Below are 26,437 nucleotides of genomic sequence, written 5' to 3'. Positions count from 1 at the left end.
TATGTAGCTCCTAACTATTTATATATATATATCTTTAAATCTAGATAATTACAATGTACATACACAAAATTCTAATGTACATATTTTTTTTATTTTTATTTTTTTTTGCCTTTGTAGGCAGACGGGCATACGGCCCACCTGATGGTGAGTGGTTACCGTCGCCCATGGACTTCAGCAATGCCAGGGGCAGAGCCAAGCCGCTGCCTACCGCTTAATACTCTCCACAAGCCTCGTTTGAAGAAGGACATGTCATAGCGCTCGGGAAACACCGTGGAGGGGAGCTCATTCCATAGCCGGATGGTATGTGGCAAAAAAGATCTCTAGAAACGCACTGTGGATGATCGCAGTGGCTCCAGGTAGTATGGATGAACTCTACTCCGGTGGCGGGCGGTGCGATGGTAAAAACGAGATGCTGGTATCATCTCGAACAATTCCTCAGAGCACTCCCCATGGAACATACGGTACAAAATACAGAGGGAACCGAAGTCCCTCCGCAGACCGAGAGGCTCCAATTGAAGAATTGTAACATATTCAAGAATTGTAACTAATAATAAAATATATTATTTTATAATTAATAAATATATTATAGAATAGAAATAAATAACCCTTCCTTACATTGTCTTATTAGTATACATACAATTTAAGTAATAAACCTAAGCTTCTCTCAAGTTAAACAATTTTAATATTAAATAGTTCAACTTAGATCAATTTAAGTTAACATTTCTGTCGGCCGTGCCGAGACGCACACGTTTTTTTAAAATACTTATTAGCCACATAACACTTCTTCACTGGAAGATATGCGTTTCTATTTTACTGATGTTCACAAACAAGATCAATACGAAACATATTTTTCACATAACCTTTCTTCTTCAGTCAGTCGTCAGTTGGTACACTCCTGGCAAAATTTCGATTAAAATTCAAATCTCATTTCTGCAGCGAAGTCTATATGCATGTTGACTATCGATTATCGTGCGTGACTTTGTTGTCAACAGTTTCGATGCAGCAGTGGACAGTGCCCAACGAAACTTTCCACTTTTCTCTTGTCGTCAATTATTTTTTCCTATTGTTTAACAAAGGTGTTTTCGCTTTCTTTCACTATAATATGCGAGCTGCATTTCAATTGTTTAGAAGTGAATAAAGCAGTATCTTTAGGTACAAAATATTATGCTCGTTTAAGGAAAGATACGCTAATGTATTCTAGAAGAAATGACATTGTTAAAGCATTTATTTGGCTCGGCCAGAAGACGATTGTATTATTTTCGGTTAGGACCTCATGTGAGTCCGCACGGGTAGGTCCCACCACCGCGCCTATTTCTGCCGTGAAGCAGTAATGCGTTTCGGCTTGAAGGGTGGGGCAGCCGTTGTAACTGTACTGATACCTTACAACTTATATCTCTAGGTGGGTGGCGCATTTACGTTGTAAATGTCTATGGGCTCCAGTAACCATTTAAGACCAGGTGGGCTGTGAGCTTGTCCACCCATCTAAGCAATAAAAAAAAGGAAAATAAGTTAGTGTATTCTAGAAGAAAGGACATTGTTAAGATTTGACACACGGATCGTAAAAATATGCATTTATTTGGCTTGGCGAAAAGACGATTGGCTAATGGTTAAGCTTTTATTACATGGCTTATATTCGTACCAAGTCAGTCGCGCACGATATGATTGAAAGATGCGGCAAGAGAACATCCGTTTTGTTGGATCATAATACAACGCAGCGCGATGTTTTCCGAAGCTACCTTTTTAATTACATTTTATTGTTCTTTTTTAGATCATGTATCTAGTTCTTCTTCCGAATAGATATTCTTGATTTGTTCTTAATAACCTAATAGCTTACAGTTGCCTTTGGTAGGAATGTCGAATGATAAATATTTAATATGTGATTAATTGATTTTTAACTTTGCATTAATTATTATTAAATATTATTTGATTACATTTAGAGAATATTAGATAAAAAGATGTGTGCTTTTGTTATTAACTAAAATAATATAAACTTTTCTTGTGTTCGTATTTAAAATATTTTATGCCTATTAAGGTAAGTGCATTTATTCGAAATTATCATTAAATTTGTTTAAATGACAATAGTTTGAATAAACAATAAAAAGGTAGTTTTTGTGGCTATTGATAGTAATAATTGTGTTTTTGATGACAAGACCCCAAGTCTAGACCACATGTCGCGAGTTAATGGATCAATGTCAAACCGGTTGCATGTTTAACGGTGGTTACATAACTATAATTCTATTATTAAGCAATAAAAAATAATTGTACCGCCCACATTTCACGCTTGAGTTGGTATTGCAAAATTAACTATTTTGTAGGTTATTAGTTCATAATCGTTCGATTTAAATGAGCAGTTAGCAATTATTAATTAGTGAAAACTTTATGTCTTTAAGTAAGCTGATCTTTTAGCTAGGAGTGTACCTGATTTTTAACCGACTTAAATAAATAAGGAGACTGTGTGTGTTCATCAAAACTTGTTTGATTTTGATGGTTTTCTCTTTATTTGAAAGATGTTGCTTTTTATGTTGTCCCATTTAAACTTTATCAAGATCTAAACAGTCGTTTTTGAGTTATTTTTAATAAATCAATTGACTTCGACTACACTAGTGGTATTTTCATTTTATTTTGTTGGAGTTGATTGTCTTTTTTGTTAAAATTATATTCATGATCAGAATATCACAAATATTTAAAATCAACACATTTCAAGGGAACAAAATTTTAATAACGACAATTTTCAAATTTTCCACCTAATTTTCGCTCTCTTCGTGAGGTAATTACGAAAAATTCCTCTTTGCTACCTACCCTCACAAAACATACTCAAATTTCTATTCATTTATATCTCTATATTGTCTCCTAGTAAGCTATTACTTGCCTGTCTTACGAGTAACATATTTTATCACTAATCAACAAATTAAATGGATAATACTGCCTTACCTCATTGTTAGCGAGTGTAGCTCCGATCAGCAACGCGGCGACACACAACGCCGCCCGCCACCTTATCAACATCGTAAATCTGCAGGACAAAACATATTTCACTTTAGTTATTATACTCATAAACAGCTTACGAGAAAGCACGGGTACTTGAGATTTGAAACATTATTTCTTGTGTTCTGATTGATGATTATGATAGTGTTTTTAACTGAAAACTTAAAGGCTTAAAGTCTTGTCCCAAAGTGAAGAAATTAACATTGGAATGTATATTGCAACCACTTAATATTAGGTACACCTTGGAGTCCACATTGAGCAAGAGATAGTCTCTCCGGCTCTTCTAATGATAATAGTTTGTCAAGCTGTTGATCTGAAGACACTAGGGGGTTGGTCAGAGCTGTTTCTTATCATACATCTCAAGCAGCAGCATTTTCTGATATAGCACTTTAAGTGATATTATTCTATTGTCCTAAATACTGGTGGTAAATGTGTACTCGCCCACGTGGGCTTGCACAACCATCTTTATTATTTCTGCCACGATCTCATCATAATGTTATACTACTATGAGCAACGCCATCTGTTTTCAGATAAAACGGATATCGAAACAATAGAAAGTCTCTCGAATTTTCCAAAATATATCGAATGTTTCAGTTGTATTGGGCGTATTCTAATGGCCCCGTGGATACTCTCAATATAGAAGTGTCTAGAACATTTGGGAATATTTTAGATTCGTCCTCTAGCCCTATGGAGAATTTTCTGGAAAATTGTAGACATAGTCGAAATGACTATAAAAGCGTGACATAGGCCACGTGAAGGCAGATCTGTTTGAAGTGAAGCAACGAACAGACCACTTGAGGCGAAGCCAAAAAGTGAAGTGTGATAGTGAAGTTTTCCTTACGTGTCCTAAAAATTAAATTAAGTTTTAGTTAGTGTTTCGGCGAAGACTTTTCTTTATCCTAAGCCTCAGCTCATCACACTATGATTCAGATTGATTTGCTTCTACAAAGCAATTGAGACTTCGATTGTATCTATTTGAATTAATCCCTAAGCTAATAAATACTACCACGCAAGATTGAGGAGCATTAGCATTGATTAAAAAAATCAAGGTCGCATGCATTTATTTCTTGTTAAAATACCGTTGTCATGTAAGATCTCCAAGCCGCTGCAATAAATTTCATAATAAGCTGCTAAGCGCAAGAATTCGCAATTGCACTTCACATTACCACTATACATTTTGACTTTTACGAGAACTGTTAATAAGGGTTATAAGTCCAATTTCAAAGCAGCATAATACGTGAGAGGCATTACGGTACCTTCGAGCATGAGCGCAATGAACGACACCTTCAATATTTATTTATTAAAAGTAGGGTAAAATCTGTTGAAATAGAAGTTTCTAGAATGACGTAATATATTTTGTTTGCCTGGTTACTATTAGACACGTCACGGGTAAAGTGCGAAAGTTTGCTTCTTTACTTTCACTATAAATTTCAAAAGATTTAAGTGATAAAACAGGATGTAGTTTTCGATTTTATTAGAACTATTAATTTTACTAATTAATATGTGGAGAATGTAAGGCGTGAAACCGGTCGTGTTGGCAAATTAATCGAAAAGCTCAGTAAAATAGGTTCGAATTATGCAAAAAAAATTAAATATTATTTAAAATAATGTGTTTCGGTCGAGGGTTAATCTTTATAAACACATTTCACTTAATTTTCGCTTGGTTTTCTATTCAAAATAATAAAAATAGTTTTACATTTTCAAATTGAATAACAACTTTATACAACATATTTATACAGCTAACATTTTCAAAATATCAATTATGGGAATTAAAAAAAAAGATATACAAAGCTTATTGCCTCCCTTTCAGCAAAGTTTCCGTCGCGGTCAGAGAACTTGGGTGTTCACGGGGCCCTGTCGAATAGTTCGTGAAGTTACGACACAATGACGAACAAACAGTAGCGACGGACAAACGAGCTGCTTGCCTCCTAAACTATAGGAGCCTGACAGGAGCTCATGAAAATTTACAAAGGAACGTTTTTGTTTGAAGACAAGTTATAATATTGATTTGAAGTTTGGAGTTGGCTTCGATAACATTTATTGTTTTTTACATGTACTCAGATGAAACGGCGTTTATGATCCTGTTTATTTATAAGTGATAAAAAAATTATTGATAATATGCTTTAAGCGCATAAATAAATGTGGGTAATATTAATTTCTGCAGCACTAGAACTTCTGTTTTATTTATTCAAAATATTCGTACCAAAGAAAGCATTCTATGTTTCGACTAATAACTGTTGATTCTAAAATCTATATCCATTAACTACATAAAACAAAAACAGAAAAATATGGATGATATACAAATAATAATAAGATGTTGAATAATCATGTAATTTAAATTTAAGATCCCCGCTAATGCATACTGTTGTTTTTTTATATATTCATGATTCATTATTTGGTAATCACGTGCATGATGACATAACGAAAAACGAGAAAGAAAAATGAGATCCCTCTAGAGTACATTACGCAAATAATTAAATATATTTCAAAGCGCAACAATAATTAAATGGCACATGCATATTTTGAATAATCATACACTTTCGTAGGTACGCATTCATACGCATACGCATTTTATCTATTATGTACAATGATTAGGAAATAAGTTTAATGTAATAAAGTAATTATAGTATTAACTAAAGATTTAATTAGATCGAGATCGAGATGTAAACAGAGTAAGAAACGAGAGATTTTTCGAAGAATCGTCACGAACAATTCTGTGTGATATACACCATCAATGTAATGGCGAATTGCGACAGTACAGTTTGCAGTTAAAGAAGTGTGGGATTCGTAAGAACGGAACTTATGAAAATAGTGTGGAACGGAGCCTTAAGGTGTGAGTGAGAGAACTGAAAGAAAGGGAAAAGGAGAATGACAGAGAAAAGCAAGATGGCGAAGACGGCTGAATAAGCAAGGGGTAAAAAAGGTGTAAATTAATTTTTAATTATTATAATTGAGAAAATTTCAGAAGAGAACAATAAAAGTGCAACAGTGAAATAGTTTTATTTTATGTACCACGATCGTAATTCTACAGAAGAGGAAAAATTAATGTATTTGTGTGATATTGCAAAATCTATGTTTCGTAAAGGCGCGAACTCTTATGCGCCAGAGGGCATTGCCAACAAAAAGCCTGTCTAACCTTTATGTCTGATGATGTCATGGTTTAAGTCCGGTTTGCGATATCTTATACACATAGAGAGGTACATACGAAATATTTGTACTCACATTTAAGTCTGGCGAATATCATTCGAAATATTCTTCGTGAATACGTTAGGTTATTTATCAGTATAGATAAAGTTGATTGATGGAAGTAATTTTATTGGAAACTAGCTAACCCGGCAGACTTCGTAGTGCCTCAATCGATAAACAAAAGACCTAAACATAAAACAAACAAAAGGAATCCTTCCGACGGGGGACACATCAAAGGAAAAACAAAATTGTAATTTTTATTTAATTCCAAGCATTTTCATATTTATCTACCTTTTAAACCTTCCCTGGACTTCCACAAATAATTCAAGACCAAAATTAGCCAAATCGGTCCAGCCGTTCTCGAGTTTTAGGGAGACTAACGAACATCGATTCATTTTTATATATATATAGATTAGAGGATTTCGGTAATGCATCTTAACCTTTGCTGAATATACAAAATAAACCCAGTTTTTGAAACTATTAGAGCGCCAACTTGACTGAACCACGCCAAAAGTTAAAAAGAGCAGTGCAATCGGATAAGCAACGAATAGTATACAAGAAAACATACAATTTATAATTTAGCTTGCAATCCTATTGTGTGCGATGTAATTTCTTTTATGACCTTTTATTAATGATTAAATATTTCATGGTGGCCATCATAAACGTCTAAACGACAATGTTGAGTAATTGTTTGTTATTTAAATATTAGCGGTAAGCGTTTACGTATATTACGTTATGTTATGTTTCGTTAGCAATATGAAATAGGTAATTGAGATAATGGTAGGTTTTAGTGATGAAATTCTACACCTCACTTTATTGACCTCACGTCTTAAAGTGAAACAACTAGAAATTAGGAGTTTGCAAGACAATCCGTTCTAGAAACTTGTGAGTCCGCACACCCGTGCGTACCACCATCCATCATTTCTGCCGCGAAACAGTAATACGTTTCAAATTGTAGGGCGCGATAGCCGTTGTACTATAGAAGTGAGACTGTAGAGCTCTTGGCTAAAAATGGACAGCGGCATTTACATTGTTGATGTCTATGATCTCCGGTAGCCACTTAACACTAGATTGTAAGTACATGATCTCTTTCACCCGTCATCATCATCATTCATCATCATTATCCTGCCCTTCTCCCAGTCACCTGGGGTCGGCACAACATGTTTTCTCCTTCCATACTCTTCTATCATATACCATTTCTTCGCTCACTCCCCTCTTACCCATATCGTCTTTCACACAATCTATCCATTTCTTTTTAGGTCTACCTCTTCCTCTATATCCTTCCACATTCATAGTTATCACTTCCTTACCAACCTCATTTTCATTTGGTCTCATCACATGTCCATACCATCCCAAACGCGCACTCGTCAGCTACTCTGTCACAGGTGTCACTTTCAGACTTCCTCTAACGTATTCATTCCGTATCCATCCATTCTCGTTACTCCACACATCCATCGCAACATTCGCATCTCTGCTGCATGCAATCGCCTTTCATCTCCTTCACCCGTCTAAATAATAAAAAAAAAGGTTAAACTCTCAACTATATTAGGATATGAAACTCTTCAAACGTATGATTGGACTTAAAGAAATTAGGTTTTCGCCACGTTAAATGTAACGTACCTACTTGAGAATAAATACGGAGTGTTATACGACAATCTGCGTTTACAAAAACCCATTGAGTTGCTCAAATAATGTAAAGAAAAAAAATACAAATATCATACACGCTATTATTTAACGAGTAGTATAGCTGTGACCATGGCGATTGCAACAGTGTCGAAATATCGGGGACTCATAAAAATACTTAAATCGTGATAAAAAAATAACTAATAGTGTCTGAATGTACCTATAGATAGTCGCTTCTTTTTTTTTTTTTTCCTACCTAAGCTGAGAGCCTTGAGAGGCTATTTCAGCGTAACCCTAACGTTTGTAGGTGAGCTCACGGGGCTCAAACCTGACGACGATGCTAACACGAACCCTAGCAAGAGCCGTGCTTCGCAGGATCTACCACCGGATCGGAAACGCGACCCACTGAGAAGATCCGGCGAGAAACTCAGTGGGCTGTGTCTGGGAATTAATTTACTCGTCGAGCCCTTCGTCGCAAGCGACGGGTTCGACGAGAACGGTGACCGGTGCTTGAAGTACCTAGAAGCACCGTTAGTGGATCGGGAGGATCCGAGATGACGTGTTTTGGGCGACGTCGACTGCTTTCCATTCTGTCCGCAGGATCGGGAATGAAGATAGTCGCAAAAACTTAAGCAAACGTGTATAACAAAAATACCACTTCTGTGCTCTTTTAATAGTACAACCATTATTTATGGGGCTTTACTATGCTATTGAGATAAAAAAAATATGATAAAATTCTCGTTTGATGGTTAACATTTTATTTTTATAAAAGAGTTCAATGTACTATATCCTTTTGCAATAGAGGAAACTTATAAACGTACTCTTCCTGTTCTGTAAGGAAATTACAACACATACCAACATTTTTTCCACTTTTTATTCCGTTTCATACCACAACAATTACCTATGGGGGAAGTGTTATAAATTATTTAGTAGGTACAGACTTAAATTTTCATCTTCATTTCCTTTTCAAACTATGAGTTAGTTTAATTTTGTAATCGTTATATTAGATCTTGTGTTAAACGAAATAACAATATAAATAGATTCATGTGATTAGATTAATAGTAATAATTATCGTTAGTGAGATTTTATGGTATTGTATTTTTTAAACAAATCGGCGAAGAACGCATCTAACTTTGAATTTTGAAAATAATAACTAGCAAAATTCCTTTCCGCGCTAACGTGACTGTGTGGATAGGACGTATTTGTTTTGTGTGAGCCATCTGACGTATAGATATGTCATCTATGATACTATGATAAAAAGCCTAAAGTGCTGCTAGCATTAGCTGCACAAAGTTTCAAAGCCATCGAATGATAGACGGGCGAGCACTTTTATATACAAATTAATGTATACTTTTTTATTATTACTAGCTGACCCGGTAGACTTCGTAGTGCCTCAATCGATAAATAAAAGACGGGGGGGACATCAAAGGGAAAACAAAATTGTTATTTTTATTTATTTCCTAGCATTTTCATATTTATCTACCTTTTAAACCATCTCTGGACTTCCACAAATAATTCAAGACCAAAATTGGCCAAATCGGTTCATCCGTTCTCGAGTTTTAGCGAGACTAACGAACAGCAATTCATTTTTATATACTTATATATAGATTAGATTTATATTTAGGAAATATATCCCATATATTTATTTCTAAAACTATTGAGCACGTCTTGTCGAAGCTGTTTTCGTTCAGTTTTTAATAAGTTTTATAATTCCAAATCATCAACCAAGGTCTATATTTAGAGGAAACTAAGTTTCTTTTATGAGTTAAATCGAATATCTCATAAGCTTAAGAAGCATCAAAGATAAACCAGATAAAAACCCAGAAGTTTATGTGCTATGTTTTTAGATACGTATTTTAATGAACTGGTATTTATATATGGTGATTCCGACATACCATTGTAAAGTGAAGTTCTTATTTAGTGCAAATATGCTTTGATTTGAATAGCTTAGGCATTCCTTTTTAGCTTCTCCGAATACCGAAGTAAATATAGTTGTGCAAGAATAGTGGGATCCTATGTTAGTTCACTTCTCAATTCTGACATATCAACATGCCCTTTCGTTTGAATCTCGTATCATGGACATCGTCTACGAATTCGAGGATGACTGACAAGGGTTTGACTTCAAAGAATACATTACGCGTTATAAATATAATATGTGAGAGTCATATATATATAAAATAATAACTATGTTTTGCGCGTTTTTGGAACGAAGCTGTTTGAGGTAAGATTTGACTGGTAGAAATGATCACGTAATGAAAATACATGATAGGAAAGCTGCAAGCATGCAAAAGAACTCCTTGCGACTTACTCTCTGTCTCTTTCTATTATATCCGTGCGTGTTTTTTTATTTATTGCGCCATCCACCTCAAGATATAAGTTCTAAGGTTTCATGTGTAGTTACAACGGTTGCCCCACCCTTCAAACCGAAACGCATTACTGCTTCACGGCAGAAATAGGCAGGGTGGTGGTACCTACCCGTGCAGACTCACACGAGGTCCACCAGTAATTACGCAAATTATAATTTTGCGCGTTTGATTTTTATTACACGATGTTATTCCTTCACCGTGGAAATCAATTGTGAACATTTGTTGAGTACGTATTTCATTAGAAAAATTGGTACCCGCCTGAGTTTCGAACACCGGTGCATCGCTCAACACGAGTGCACGACGTCTTATCCTTTAGGCCACGACCACTCTGTGTGCGCGATTACCGAGCACTGTGAGCGGTCGGTTGCTTAACCTCATTATTTTATTTTATTTCGTTTTTACATTACATACTCATAATTAAGTAATTTTATGTCTAAGTTTAAAAAAAAAAAATGTTTCCACAAATCATCTAGTGAATCTTTTTGATTAATAGAAATTTCATTTCTGTCAAGTTCTCCAGATCGTAGACGTTTCTTTTAATTTTTATTTGTAGATCATGTTTGATGTAAATCTAACAGGTGTTCGAATCGTGTAAATAACTAGCATTCAACATTTAATTTATATTATCAAATAAACAACTATTAATTTTCAAAAGTTATCAGAGGTTGCGTGTATAAATAGCGGAAAAGCGGACATGATTAAATACCACTATCCTATCTCTGTCTGTGAGGCAATCATGCGTTTCAGTTTTAATTGGGAGCAGCCGGTACACAACTAACGCCTCGACCTGATGCCTTAAGGTATTATAACAATATTCACCTTACACAATGATACCCAATAACTATACTAAACACCAAATCGCCAAGCTTGTTTAGAATCTTTAAATCTCAGCTAATAGGAAGTTAATTTCTGACGTTTACACACATTCACTTCCTTCACCCTCATAGCACGTTCCCACCACGCGGGTCTCTCCATTGTCTTATCTCATTGCACCTACACTATGTACAAACCGTGAGATTATATCTGGTGCCGTCTATGCGCGTACAGAATTTTGTTCCGTTCCAATTCGTTTTTATTTTGGCCGCGAAAGTGGGCCCTTTCTTATTTGGTAACTTGGTCACGTTAAGTCCAATGTTTACGGCTAGATTAAATAAAATCGAACGGTTTTTGGCGGAGTAATGTTTAAAATGAAAGGAAAACCATAATTTAGGAATCAATCGCAATTAAAACATAAGTCAATTAGCTTATAGTTTATTTTTAGTAAAACGAACGCCGACCACATTCGAAATCTATGAAATTTAATTATATTATTTATCTAAATGAATATTAAACGATGCATCACAATTAAGAACACATGATCGAATGCGGGTACACTGTTCTCATTATAATCAGTGCCAGTTTTAATTAGGAATCAATTTCTGTTTACTGCATGCGCATTTTGCGAAACGAAATCTGTGGTTTAATTTCGATTCTCGCGCGGATAATATTAATTTCAATTATTTTTAATACATACAATTGCTTTAAATATTAACAAGATTAATGACTGTGTGAAAGATCGAATAAAAATAAGCGCGAAATCAATTTGTTATAATAAAGAATGAGGCCAAAGGCAATTAATTATTACATATTTTCAAAACTGAATATTCAAATTATAATTAATTTTCTTAAACTTTAGACATTTATAGTTTGTGAAATATAGCAATGCGAGACAATTGGCAGAGTGATTTTTACAAAATTTTATATTAGATGTTAATAATTCGATTAGATGTTAACAATGTTCGATAGTCAGTCGATTTATTCAAAATCACTCTATGAACTAATTGGTCCGCGTATCAAAATGTACTAGATGATGACCGAGCTTAGCTCGGTTTGTTTTTGATAACGCCATCTTGTTGTGTCTTTAAAGCGGTTAGTTGCCCTCAAAATATAGTCTAGTTTATAGAGGTTCTAGATTTGGTGTTATGTTCTTGTTCTTCATTACTAATAATAGACTATCGTTAACTATTTAATAAAACATGAAACCGTATTTTTTACTAATTTTAATAGAGCAAGCCTGCACGGGTCGGTGCCACCATCCTACCTATTTTTGAGGCGAAATGGTTATTCCGATAGCCGTTATACAGCACAATTGAGACTTCGACCTCATGTCTCAAGGTGGGTATCAGCCTCCAAATTGCCTATTGGATCTTGTAACCCACTTTAAGTGTGCCGCAAGCATGTTTACCTTTCTATGCAACAATAATACGTAACAATTAATCCAAAAAAAAAAAAAAAACATTGATTGAAATGCGTCCAGTCTCAAACGACGCTGTTTACGAGTCGCGCATGTTCCGAGGAACCACAAGTGCTATAAAACGTTTACATTTCATTCACAATGTATACTTATTGAAGAGACCTCATTCGTAATTTGCCGTGTCAAGTTTGTTAGTAATATTTACGCTTCGTACCGTACAAAATTCGGATTCTCCCACATTGTGTTACGAATCTGAATTCAGAGCGAGACGCTCTAGTTAATTGGCCATTGTGAAAACGAGAAAATCTCCTTCAGCGACTCGGCATGTGTTATTACAAACCGTAATAGCAGGTGATTTTTCGAAACATTGTCTCACGGTGTTGAATTACGAATATTTTCATATTTAAATAGTATAATTAGAGATTGAGGCCGGTGTTATTCTTGAGATTCTTTATAGCTTTTTTTAAATATACAAGGAATCTTTAAATTAGGGACGTCTGCCAGAATAACAAAGCGAATTGTGATTAAAAATTACATTAGTTATTTTTTGCTCAAAACCCAGTGTCTATTCAAAGTCAAAGATATTACAATATTATCTATTCATTCGCATTACACAAGAATTAAATTTAGCACAGTAAAAACGGCTTTTATTGCGACATGTGCTAAATTTAACAAGATAGATAGAATTGACAAACAAAATTAGCAGGTTCTCTAAAAAAAAAAATAATTCTTGACACAATTACAATATTCGTTGTTCTCATGTGATATTAATCGTTCCAAATTCCAAAGATATCAGGTCAAGGACTTAATTACTTTAGAATCACGGTTCTCCTACTTTTCAACCCGGAATGAATGAATGGGAGCCGGCGGTGAACCAACACTAGTGGGGTTACAACTCATACTAAGACAACGTTAATTTGATTTAAATATAGAAACGAGTAGAAAAGAGATATATGTCAACCGACCCAGACCGCGGGGTCACGCAGAGCCGCCGACATCCTAAGAACATCTTATCGGATCCTCTCGATCCGCTCTGGGTGCTATTAGGTTCTCCAAATACAGGTCACTGCTCTCGTCGAACTGGTCGAATACGACGAAGAGTTTAACGTGCAAATCACTGAGTTTCCCTTCGGGTAATATCAGTGGGTCGTAATTCCGATCCGGTGGTAGATTCAGCGAAACACTGTTATTCCTAGGGTTCGTGTTAGCAAGCTCTCTTAGCTTGAGTCCTGTGAGCTTATCTATATCGTAATTGGAATAGCTCCTTAGGCTACCAATGGTTAGGTAGAAAAAAAAGTATATGAATAACATTTTAATCGAATGGATAATAAATAAAATGAAGTAATAGCTCAAGTAAGCCAAGAGTTTAAAATATATACGGACCGATTTATTATTTTTCGTTAAAAAACTTATAGATTCTGTGTTAAATATTATTAACACGAAGATCTCTGTAATAGTTTAACCATCTTACTGCTATAACATTTAAACCACAAAGGTCAGTGTCTAATTTGGCGTAACCCACTATATTAAATCGTAGTACTGTGGCCTTAAGCGGTTGTATTCAGGGCAACAAAGCGATTACCATCCACCCGTTATGTGTAAAAGGACAGTTCGCAACGGGAAAACCAGTAAAGTTGTCCTGAATATTAATTATATTTTGTCAAATAAAATCCAAGCGCTTCGGTATTTGATACCGTTACGCTGATATTTCGTTCTATACTAAAATATTTAAATAATAGCGCGTTCGCTGCACAGTAAATAATACGGTCTGTTGATAATATATTTGGATTACAGTTCATGTAAACGGGATTGTTTATTGGTTAATTAAAAATATGAATGTGTAAACGCTAGTGAATTCCGCTTTTGTTCATGGAAGGAAATTCGTTTTTCGTTTTTTACATTTTTTTCTTTTTTTATTGCTTATATGGGTGGACGAGCTCACTGCTCACCTGGTGTTAAGTGGTTACTGGAGCCCATAGACATCTACAACGTAAATGTGCCACACACCTTGAAATATAAGTTCTATATATCTCTCAGTATAGTTACAACGGCTGCCCCCCCCCCCCTTCAAACCGAAACGCATTATTGCTTCACGGAGGAAATAGGCAGGGTGATGTGGTAGGTACCCAGCGTGGACTCACAAGAGGTCCTACCACCAGTAATTACGAAAATTAAAATTTGCGGGTTTGATTTTTATTACACGATGTTATTCCTTCACCGTGGAAGTCAATTGTGAACATTTGTTTTGTACGTATTTCATTAGAAAAATTGGTACCCGCCTGGGATTCGAACGTGTTATCCTTAAGGCGACGACGAACTCAGAAATAGGGAATCAAAATTACTAGTACAAATTAATTCCTGGCTGATCCCGGGCACATTACTGCTTCACGGCAGAAATAGGTGGGGTGGTGGTACCTATCCGTGCGGACTCACAAAAGGTCCTACCAAAATTAAAACAGTGACTCTTGAATACTAAAAATAAAAATATAATCCAATAGTGAAATATCATTTACAAAATGGATTTTTTATTTAAAAAACGAGTGAAAGCAGGCTACGCGCTTCGAAGGATCATCGCGAGGTATTATAATAATTTAAAAATTAAATTTTGTTTTAAAATTACTCGCACTCCGCGTAGATAGTATCTATAGCTACATCTAAATTATTTCCTGAAATATGTACTAATAATAAATGAATTAAGTTGGAATCACCAGATCGACGTGCGCATAGAATACGAAGAAACGAAGCTATAAATTTGTAAATTCTTGTCGATAAGATTCTACGGATCTATTCTCGAAACATTTCAATTGCCTTTCATATTATTATTGTTACGACTAAAAACTCAATTGACCGGTCCGGGCAATAAATAGTAATAACTAGTAGTTTAATACGCAATGGTAACTGGGCAATGGCCGTGTATAAACGAATTTTCGCTTTCACCCGGACGATTCGGGACCTTGCTTGAGATATATATGAAGAAAGTGAGAGGCCCGCTTTTTCTTTGCTCAAGATGTTTGAGCATTTAAAATATTCAGTCGGAAATAAGTGACGGCCTCCGTAAGAGTTGTAGACTTGAATGAAAGTTCAAATATCGTAACGATTGCGTGAGATTGTTAGTACGAACCACAGATATTCCTTGTTGAATTCATCGATTACCATGAACTTACCCATAGAGACAGCCCACTGAGTTTCTCGCCGGATCTTGTCTGTGGGTCGAGATTTTTTTTTCTTTTTTTTATTGCTTAGATGGGTGGACGAGCATGACGGCGCCAAGAATGGCTGAGCGGCCGTTCCGTCATCACTCTTATTCCGTTGAACCCAGTGTATTATAATAATTGTAATAAAAGTCAATAAAACCGGCAGACCGACAGAGCGACCGACCGACTTGACTGCCTGAGACAGACTGAGGCGACACTGTTCACGCACCGCCGTTTTATACTGTGGCGTTACGGTGTCTACCCTACATTATTGTGATATTTATCAAAACAACATTTTATCATTTAGAATAATAATCATAACAATGTCTTAATATTACTAAAGTCGTTACCCATGAGTAAATAAACTAAACTATATATTTACTATGTTATTTATTGCCAATTGTGGCATTTGCGCCCACACGGCCATACTGACTCCAGCGCGTCCCTTGCGCTGTTTTATTTCACATAAGACATAGCCCCGACTGAGTTAAAGCCAACACACAAGACATAGCCCCGACTGAGTTAAAGCCAACACACAAGACATAGCCCCGACTGAGATATAGCCAACACACAAGACATAGCCCCGACTGAGATATAGCCAACACACAAGACATAGCCCCGACTGAGATATAGCCAACACAAAAGGCATCACCCGTAAGGGATCTAGCCAACACACAAGGCATCACCCGACCGAGATATAGCCAACACACAAGGCATCACCCATACGGGATCTAGCCAACACACAAGGCATCACCCATACGGGATCTAGCCAACACACAAGGCATCACCCATACGGGATCTAGCCAACACGCAAGGCATCACCCATACGGGATCTAGCCAACACACAAGGCATCACCCATACGGGATCTAGCCAACACGCAAGACCAGGATTAAGGATTCGCATGGTGGCCCGCCAGCGTTTTAGGAAGGATAATTGGATAGGAAAATAAAAGTAGACACTTAAGTCATTTTACAGCAGAGCAAATCGCTCTGCCCATATGGTCAATTTGTCAGTTATCAGGATCCTCTAACATTTAGAGGACTGATTCACCATTACCAAACCTTTACCATTACCAAACCTTTACCTTTTACTTTTATCAAAACACATTGGATTGCAGAGACCGCTCGTCCATCCATTTCTTACCAACTGATTCAACTTCTCTTAATTCATCATTAGCGGACCATTTTCAATCTGCTTTATTTTAATGGCAGGTGGGGAACATCATCCTCCCAATGCCTTTGCATCCCTGTCCCACTTTGGTACTGCAGCCTATAATCAACATCACCGCGTCGGTAGCTTTTCTAAAATTCGAACATGGCACGCCAGTGAGAGTAGCGTTCTGATCCCACTTCTGATGACGGCGCCAAGAATGGCTGAGCGGCCGTTCCGTCATCACTCTTATTCCGTTGAACCCAGTGTATTATAATAATTGTAATAAAAGTCAATAAAACCGGCAGACCGACAGAGCGACCGACCGACTTGACTGCCTGAGACAGACTGAGGCGACACTGTTCACGCACCGCCGTTTTATACTGTGGCGTTACGGTGTCTACCCTACATTATTGTGATATTTATCAAAACAACATTTTATCATTTAGAATAATAATCATAACAATGTCTTAATATTACTAAAGTCGTTACCCATGAGTAAATAAACTAAACTATATATTTACTATGTTATTTATTGCCAATTGTGGCATTTGCGCCCACAAGCACATAGCCCACCTGGTGTTAAATGGTTACTGGAGCCCATAGACATATACAAGGTAAATACGCCACCCACCTTGAGACATAAGTTCTAAGGTCTCAGTATAGTTACAACGACTGCCCCACCCTTCAAACTGAAACGCATTACTGCTTCACGGCAGAAATAGACAGGACGGTGGTATCTAACCTACTAAGCTGACCTATCTGTCCGGGCGTAGCTTGAATAGGCTCTTAGGCTATCAGCGAATAAGTAGGGACTGAAACTTGCCAAAGATAATAATCTAAACATGGATAAAGCGATTTTTGCTATGACTTATTGTTCGATACCAAAGTCTCTGGTTTAAGAACCAGGGACAAATCAGTAAATTTATGATTTGGAACATTAAACATACATGTATTCACAACAAAATCATAATACAGTTATTTCTGAATTCTTTCGAACCATAACGTCACCGTGCTAACGGTTACAACGGCGCTTCGTTTGATTTAGTATGTATGAAAACCGCTGCTTGATCTACCTACGACTGTACAAGCTCTCGGACCGCCATATATTTGTTTAGTTAATTGAATTATGAAAAGATATCACCTCATTTTATGGAGGTTAGAGGCAACGAGCACACTCTCTGTGCAATAGGTTGAGGGGAATGGAGACTAGAGTTAGAACAGGGACAAATCTGGGATATCACAATACTTTATTTAGTGTTTAAGAATATTAAATAGTTTAATTTAGTCATCAAAGTTTTGTAACTCATTAAATATGTTAAAAAGTTAATTACCTAGTTAGGTACCCACCTAAAAACTAAATAGTGCCAGCCCTATCGAAAAACTGTATTGTCCCCATACGTAATCGGATTCACTCCAAAGCCAAGGAGAATCGGGTCAAGCTAGTTTTTTTAGTTTTTGTGTATGTTTTGTAATGAAATGTATAATAACGCATCGTATATAAAAATTTCAACCGCCGGAACCATTTTAATCTCAATTTTATTGGTATTACCCTAATAAAAACCATTGAAAATTTGTGTTGAATTTGGAAAGGGTCCCGATTCCCCCCAATCTACGGTATATGAAAAAGTGTCCTTCAAAAGCGATTAGGGTGGCGCCACCGTAGCAAGTTCTATTATTTATTTATTTATTTATTTATTACTGGTGGTAGGACCTCTTGTGAGTCCGCGCGGGTAGGTACCACTGCTCTGCCTATTTCTGCCGTGAAGCAGAAATGCGTTTCGGTTTGAACGGTGGGGCAGCCGTTGTAACTGTACTGAGACCTTAGAACTTATAGTGGGTGGGTGGCGCATTTACGTTGTAGATGTCTATAGGCTCCAGTAACCACTTAACACCATGTGGGCTGTGAGCTCGCCCACCCATCTAAGCCATAAAATTATAAAAAAAATATTATGAAAGTCAACATAACTTTATTCGCTTTCGTTGTCATGATAGGTTTCGAGAATATCGGCAAGATAATTATCGAGGTTTCTATAATTTTATTTTTATTGAACAGACGGGTGAACGAACTCACGGTTCGTCTTTTGTTAAGTGAGTAATGGACCCATAAACATTATAACGTGAAAACAGCCATGTAATTTAGGGTTCACGATTCCTAATCTCTGTGCAACACTTATACATAATCCTAAACACATAAAGCTAAAGATAGACCATTGAAAAGATATTCCGGAATACTGTAGGAATAAAATTACTGTAGACTCTAGTATTTTAATTACGTAGACACGAACGAACACGGCCCACATGGTGATAAGTTGCCATCGGAGCACAGATGTCACTACGTAATTACCGCCCATTCAACTTCTGACATGATATCCATCTTTTTTCAAAATACATGACAGCTTTGGGTTAGAAATAGTCAGGATCATAGTACCTAATTTTGATATACTAAAAACAGTAATTACGCTAATTTGTTGATTTTGAAACTTTGATTTTTATTTAACAATATTATTCATTCCTCGTGGAAGTCGTAATTGAACACAAAATGTATTATATTCTTTATACTTTATTGTACACACAGTTAATACAATACAATAATTGCGAAAAGTTATAAAATGGCGAGCTGAATTCAACAAAAGCATAAACAAAATTAATAATAAATAAAAATTCGTGTTCTATTAGAACGCAGTCATCTGCATTCCCTTTGTTATGGGAATCGTAGACTGTTATCCTTGCTTTAAATATATTTTAAAATTTATGTCATGTGTGTTTTTAAATTTCATTTTTTTTTCAAACAGGGTGTCACGTCTCAGGGTAGGTTGCAACAATCGTGCAGTTCTATCTATGGGCTCGTATAACTTCTTTAGAATATTGTTCACCTATGACAAACAATTGAAATGTTCCGTTTTGGTTTTTTGAATTTTTTCTTAGAACTATTATTAACTGTGCTTATTGTGTGGCTTACTATACTAGATACATACAAAATTTTACTTTTAAGCCTTTATAATACGTTTGAAAAGTAATCATAACAAGAAAGTATGCTATTGTGCTTAGTACTGAACGGGTGGCAGATAAATGCTGACAGTTTTTTTTCTTCTATAAATTCCTTCCATATTTCAGTTCGATTTTCTGTTCCCAAAACTTTAGAATTATATAGTCCAATTAAGATTTTAGGTAAAAGTCTAATTGATTATTAATTATAAATATCATCAGAAAAATTATCAAGTAACTAGTTAGAGTAACAACGAAAAAAGTGAAATATGTACTTACGAAAATATTTTTCTAAAGATTTAATACAGAGATAGAACAGCTTGTGCCATAGAAAATTATTTAATTGGTCAGGTAATTATAATTCAAATTGTGGGCTGGCAGAACAAAGAATGTCGCAAGTAAAGCGCACAATCGCATTCGCACCGAGATGTTATCATTGTACGGTAGGCGAAACCGCTTCTGTGACCTAGTTCGCGTAACCATACTAGCTAGATGCAATACGTTTTGTTAATAGCCACCGACGCGACGTAGACGGGGGAGTATCGGCGACAGGTGGATGTTGAAAAATACACAGAATCAATCCACGTACCCGTCTGTTATGCACAGATGTTTACGAAGCGAACGAAATTTTTTGTAAGTTATTTTTCTTTTTTAAATGCCTTCAAAATGTATTTCGAACACGGAAACCGTAGAAAGATTTTTCATACCGTATGAATAAGAGTTTTTAGATATACTATAATAGCTTGATGTGTGCAGCACTGTGAAGCAGTGGGGCAGCCGTTGTAACTATACTTGAGACCTTAGAACTTATATCTCAAGGTGGGTGGCGCATTTACGTCGTAGATGTCTATGGGCTCCAGTAAGCACTTAACACCAGGTGGGCTGTCAGTTCGTCCACCCATCTAAGCAATAATAAAAAAAAAAGAAAATTGAAGCGGTAAACAATATGAAACTATAAACGAAGTTTTCTTTTTAATTGACCAAGATAGTAGACCGTCTCACCAACCCACCTGGTGGTATGTGCTTTACAGTATTTTGGAAATGTTACTATGGGACTACTTAACAAGCATGACTCAATTCGGTTTTCTGTTTGAACAATGCTATATTATAGCGGTCGGAGAATACGGCCTGAGGGATTTCAGTGCCTTTTTCTGATTTAATTCTGAGTTAATTTCAAAGAGCAACTCCCCATAGACACCATAGTGCAAAACACAGCGGTCAAATGTATTTTTACTGACACAAACTCCATATTTGATTGTTTGTTTTCACTCAATTTTTTTTAGAGTTTTTGTGTATCAAAAACTATTGAAACCCTTCAATAGTTTTTGATTTCAATAGTATTGATACTGTTATTATTTTTAATACGCTTTTATTAGTTTCAGACGTATGTATGTTAATATGTAACGGAATCTTTGAATATGATTTTGACTCCCTTCAAAACGTCGGATTAACTCGAAATTTGGTATACTTATTAGGGACCGATGACAATTCAACATTTAAAAAAATTGTAAAAAAAACTGAAAAAAATTGAAATTCAAGTAAAAAGTGATAAACAAAAAATAGTTGAAATTTTTTTTTTAATAACATTTATTTTCTAACTTTTAGTTCGATTTTCTATAGAAGCGTATTTTGTTAGTTTTTTTAAACTATAATTTATTTAATTTTTATCTGAAACGGGAACCTCTTAGAACACTTAAAACATTACCGTTTTAGCCTTTTGATTGTAGTCTACGGTACATGAAAATCTAAAAGCTGAATTACTGAGACAGAATTCACAGCAAGCTTCCAAATTAATATTCGTTCAAACAGGAGTAGCGGCAGGCTTCGATGAAACAGAAACACAATAGTATGTTGGGCCAGTTCATGAGTCGTTTGGGCTGTATTGGAAAGTCGACCGGGGTAGTGCAACGCGTACTGAATACGTGACAACACTCTGCCACAAAAGAGAATACAAACACTGTACATGTGCCACTGCTGACACCTAAAACGGAGCGCGGCGCGTCTCCCATTGACTATTTTACAGCTACATTATGTTCTGTCTCCACTCAAAGCCGTTTTTGGATGCGTAAACGTTGTTAATATTCATCAAACTGAAAGTTCAAGTCAAATGTTTGCGTCAAAATTGCGTCGTTCGAGGTAAATGAACGAATATAACGAAGACTCATTTAATACGCAAATCTGAATAAATGTTTTCAAATAAAATAAATTTCACTTGGGCTTGTTACTTATCTAATAGATGGAAACTCCACTTGGGTTTCTTTTTGTTACTTATCTAATCGTTGGCGGAAGGGCTGTCAGAACTACGAGCGGACTGATAGATGAGGTCAGGGGCTCAACCTGAGAGAATTGTTAAGTCTAACCCTAGCAAGAGCAGTGCTTCGTTGAATCTATCGACGGATCGGAATCGCGACTGGGAAGATCCGGCGAAAAACTCATTGGGCTCTGCCTATGGGAAGGCGTTTTATGAGCCGCATCGGTATCACCATTCTCCCTTCAGTGTAATCAAGACTTTTAACATCATGTCACAAAGTTGCATAGACTTCACGGGGCTAACATTAATATAACTATAAATCGTTGTTATAAATAATTATTTATAAAGGCTATCAGCATAGGTAGGAAAAAATATATCAGAAAAAACAGGACTACACAGATCAATGTTCTTTTTCTGCGGACATTTTACCATTTCAGAGACTATATTGTTTGTTAGACGACGTACGCACGCTTTCTGTTTGTTCTGTGAATATTTTATTAGGCTCCACAATAACGGGCCAGCTTCTAAACCTTATTATTTTCTGACAGTTTCGTATGTAACGAATGAAGACTGTGTGAGAAGTATGTTTTTGTGAATATTTTTGCTGTGTATCACAAAGATGGTTCTAATAAAAGATGTAATTTAATGTTCGTGGAACCACTGTCCCCGATACCCACTTGTGGCTTGTACGAGCGTCTTAAAAACAATTATCTCTACATTGGAATTTTTGAAACAGGCTGTAAGTAATTAGTGTCACTAGAAAGTCTTGTGTGAAAACGCTAAAGATTAGCAATCGTCTATGATTTTGACGAGTTTATATTTCACTAAAATTATTGTTTTTCACTGTAGCTACATCTTTTTTTATTCTTTAATTTTTTCTCTTTCTGAATTACTAATTGTTTTGTTTTGTTCTTTTTTTTGTTTTGTTGTTGTTGTTTGTTATTCTTTTGTTAATGCACCTACCATGCATTATCTCTGCACCACCCTATGGTCGACTGGAAGAGAATGCCCATTGCATTAAGTCCGCCTGTGTACAAGTTTTGTTTTGTGCATAAAGTATAAATAAATAAATAAATTATTGTGAAGCAAGTATACGTCGTAGAGCATGTAATATTTTGTAATGCCTAAAATATTTATGATAACTGTTTTTTTTGTCCATAACTGTTTTAAAGTTGTCAATTTAGCAATTACACACAAAAGATGATTGTAGGAAGAATGGAAATATTGATGCTAAAACATACCTCAGTGCTCAAAAGTGGCCAGTCGTTTATTTGAGCCGTTGTTTTAATGTTAAAGTTGCCTAAGGATTGTTGACTTTCATTAGCAGATGTCACTAATTCGATTGATGTATTGAGAATAATATTTACTATATTTATATCCTCGGGCAGTTACTGGTTATCTACAAAAGACTTCCGTGATATAGGAAAAACGTCGTCTAATAGTTCTAATACAAATAAACACGCATTTTACCTTACATTAGGTAAGGCATGTTATGGGTACTTGGTATTAACTTGGTACCGCTTTATAAGAATGTACCTATCATTGATCAGGAATTCATCGTTAATTCCAGTTTGATCATTACGAAACCGAGTGATTGTGTCGTCAACCTCACGAGGTACTTAGTTAATGAAGTCTATGTATAAACACAACACTGTATTCACACATAATGATAAATGCTTCGTATTTATTGGCCATGAGTACAAAATTTGTATAAAAATTATGAAAACAAAAAAAAAAAATGACAAGAAATTGATAAAGGAGTTCACTCACTTGCAAACTGGATTTTTTCTCAAAGAATTTTCTTTCGAATTTGTATAAGTACATAGTCAACGATGTACGATCAATGTGTATTGGCGCGGAAGGTAACTAAACGAGATTCTATAAAGAGGAAAAAATGTCGTTAGAAAATGGGAAGTTGCCGGTAACGAGTGGAGCCGGTGCGTTCTCAGTAAAGGCCCGTAAAAGTATTCCGTATTTAATCATAACAATATATAGAAGAAACTTCTTCTAACATCTGCTGTTGATCAGTTCTGATACCGTTTGTCTGATACAATTGAAAATGTGTAATATTGTCCTTGAAATTTTTGGAATGGGTATTGCGACAGGAAAGCGCGCTGTTTGTTTCAATAAATAGGCGTATTGAAAGTATTAAGCCACATTAAACCATGATTAAAACCACATTTAAATTAAAAAATTTAACCGAAAACATTTCAGTATCCGCTTAAAACGAAAAAAATTAAAACTTTAAGCAACTTTTAATAATTCTATTGTAAAGTCTAGTCGCTAAATAAAAAAAAAACGAAAAGTAATTTGAAAATTTCATAAAAACGATGACGAAGCAGTAGGTTAAAAAAAATATCGGCAACTGCTTTTTTATTTGTCCAACCGCTGAGTCAGACCACGCACGACCCAAAAAAGTAAAAGTTGAAGTGCTTAAATAGTTGGTGGCGAAGAAATGAAAAGTATGAGACATAATGAAAAGACGGGGTTTCGCGCGGGCCACGCCGGCTGCTAGCATCTGGCAAGTGGAGGACACAGAAACCTAAATTCACACCTCACGTATTGTACAAATGAATTTTTGAAACTGCTGTCTCGTAGATGTTGCAGATAATATTGCCTTTTTACGAGTATTGTACGTTTCCTCTCGAACGTGCGGCCGGAATATTTTACTGGTAAGATTTGAAAATGTTTGTAGGATTCGTAAATAATTTCGGTCGCGTAACAATGTCTTTGTATAACCAGTCGTGTTTGAGTAACCAATTTGTTCTATTGGCATCTAAAACAGAAGTAAATTATTATTATATAATTTTCATTGCTGGTAGGACCTCTTGGGAGTCCGCACGGGTAGGTAGGTACCACCGCTATGCCTATTTCTGCCGTGAAGCAGTTATGCGTTTCGATTCGAAGGGTGGGGTAGCCGTTGTAACTATACTGAGACCTTAGAACTTATATCTCAAGATGGGTGGCGCGTTCACGTTGTAGATGTCTATGGGCTCCAGTAACCACTTAACATCAGGTGGGTTGTGAGCTCGTCCATCCAACTAAGCAATAATAATAAAAAGTTGATATTTTAGCGAAAATATATTGTGTTTAGTTCGTCTTTCGTAGCTTGGGAATTTTATGAAAGAGCTCTATAAAAAATTAACCCTCTTATATACGACGCTGCCAACTAATGATGTCAGATTACCCGTCGCAGGTTCATATTCGTCGTGAGGCGTTCTCCCCTCATCGCACTTCCTTTATCAACAAGGATGCCACAAATATGGCATAGACATCGACCGTACTTCCCTTATAGAACATGTGGTGATTATTATTACGAGCACCACTTTCCGTTCGTTGAACCGACACCGTTATTCGGTTTACGCATTTTGTTATCGCCGCTGGCGTACTACATGACACAAATAACAATTGGTCAATCTTAACGCTTCAAGAAATAGAGTAGAGAGCGGCCGTCTTCTGACTGCCTGGCTTACAGTACGTCACGAATATGATTAGGTTCTGTCTTCTATATCGTTCCCTCACTACTGAGGATCGCGACCACATGTGACGTTCTTCCACTGTGCTCGATCATGGGTGGCATGGTCCGCATGGTACAGACTACCACCAAGTGCTTCTCTTACTAGATCTGACCATCTGGCTGGTGTTCTGCCCACGGCGCGCTTGCCCTCCATGCGACCCGCGATTACCCGAGCTTCCTAAAGCCTTGTTCGGACTAGGCGAGTATTTTAGTCGAGTAGCCTAGCTACTCGCCCGAAAAAATAGAACAAAATGGATTGACTTGACTAAATTATTTACTAACCTACTCGACTAAATTTTTGGTGCTCAGACACATTTAGCCACTAAATTACTCGGTACTCGACTAAAATACTCGCCTAGTCCGAACAAGGCTTTATTCATGTCTAGGAGACCGCATGATGTATCCGAAGAAGCTCATAACACGTTCCCGGTAGATGGAAGAGAGCCTTTTTCGGATGTTTAGTTGGTTATGATTAGGTTAATAACCTCGTAATAAGCTATTACAAGTAAAACCGCGACAATCTGTATACCGCATTGTTATTCAGACGTCACATTCACGGATGCGTCCGTCGCTCGTTGTTTCGCTGTTTTTTTCGCGCCGCCATTTTGTGTTTCTGTAGTATGCAAGCGTACCCAACTAAATTGCCTGGTTTTATGGTAAAAGTGAAACTGTGGTAGCAAGATTACAATGTACTCGGATGGCTCAATCATTCTTTTACGGCGTCTTTCTGTGGTATGACTTTATTTACCCTTAACACTGTGATGTGGTTGTGTTCATATAAATCTTGGTGTCGTTATAGACTTTCTCTTTTGTTACGCATAGCTTTTTGACTTCGATGACTCACATTAAAACTTTAGTTATACCTTTTATCCTCATGCCCGCAAAGTGACTATAAAATGTGGCTGAAATGGAAATATCCTAAAATAATACCTACAAACTTAGACGAG

The 26,437-nt window shown here is 36.2% G+C and overlaps 1 protein-coding gene across 3 annotated transcripts in view; it reads right to left on the bottom strand.

Annotated features, from left to right (window-relative positions):
- uif (sushi, von Willebrand factor type A, EGF and pentraxin domain-containing protein uif) overlaps positions 1–26,437 on the bottom strand; it is a 90,995-nt gene that overhangs the window by 44,183 nt on the left and 20,375 nt on the right. For all 3 annotated transcript variants that reach the window (XM_028170169.2, XM_028170171.2, XM_028170172.2), the window contains exon 2: positions 2,932–3,010. In XM_028170169.2, the coding sequence (XP_028025970.2) occupies positions 2,932–3,003 (72 nt within the window). In that variant the 5' untranslated portion in view covers positions 3,004–3,010. The remainder of the gene's footprint in view (positions 1–2,931; positions 3,011–26,437) is intronic.

Source organism: Bombyx mandarina, chromosome 09, assembly GCF_030267445.1.
Source record: "Bombyx mandarina strain Sakado chromosome 09, ASM3026744v2".
In the NCBI taxonomy this organism is placed as follows: Eukaryota; Metazoa; Arthropoda; class Insecta; order Lepidoptera; family Bombycidae; genus Bombyx; species Bombyx mandarina.
This window is presented reverse-complemented; position numbering and strand designations above follow the sequence as displayed.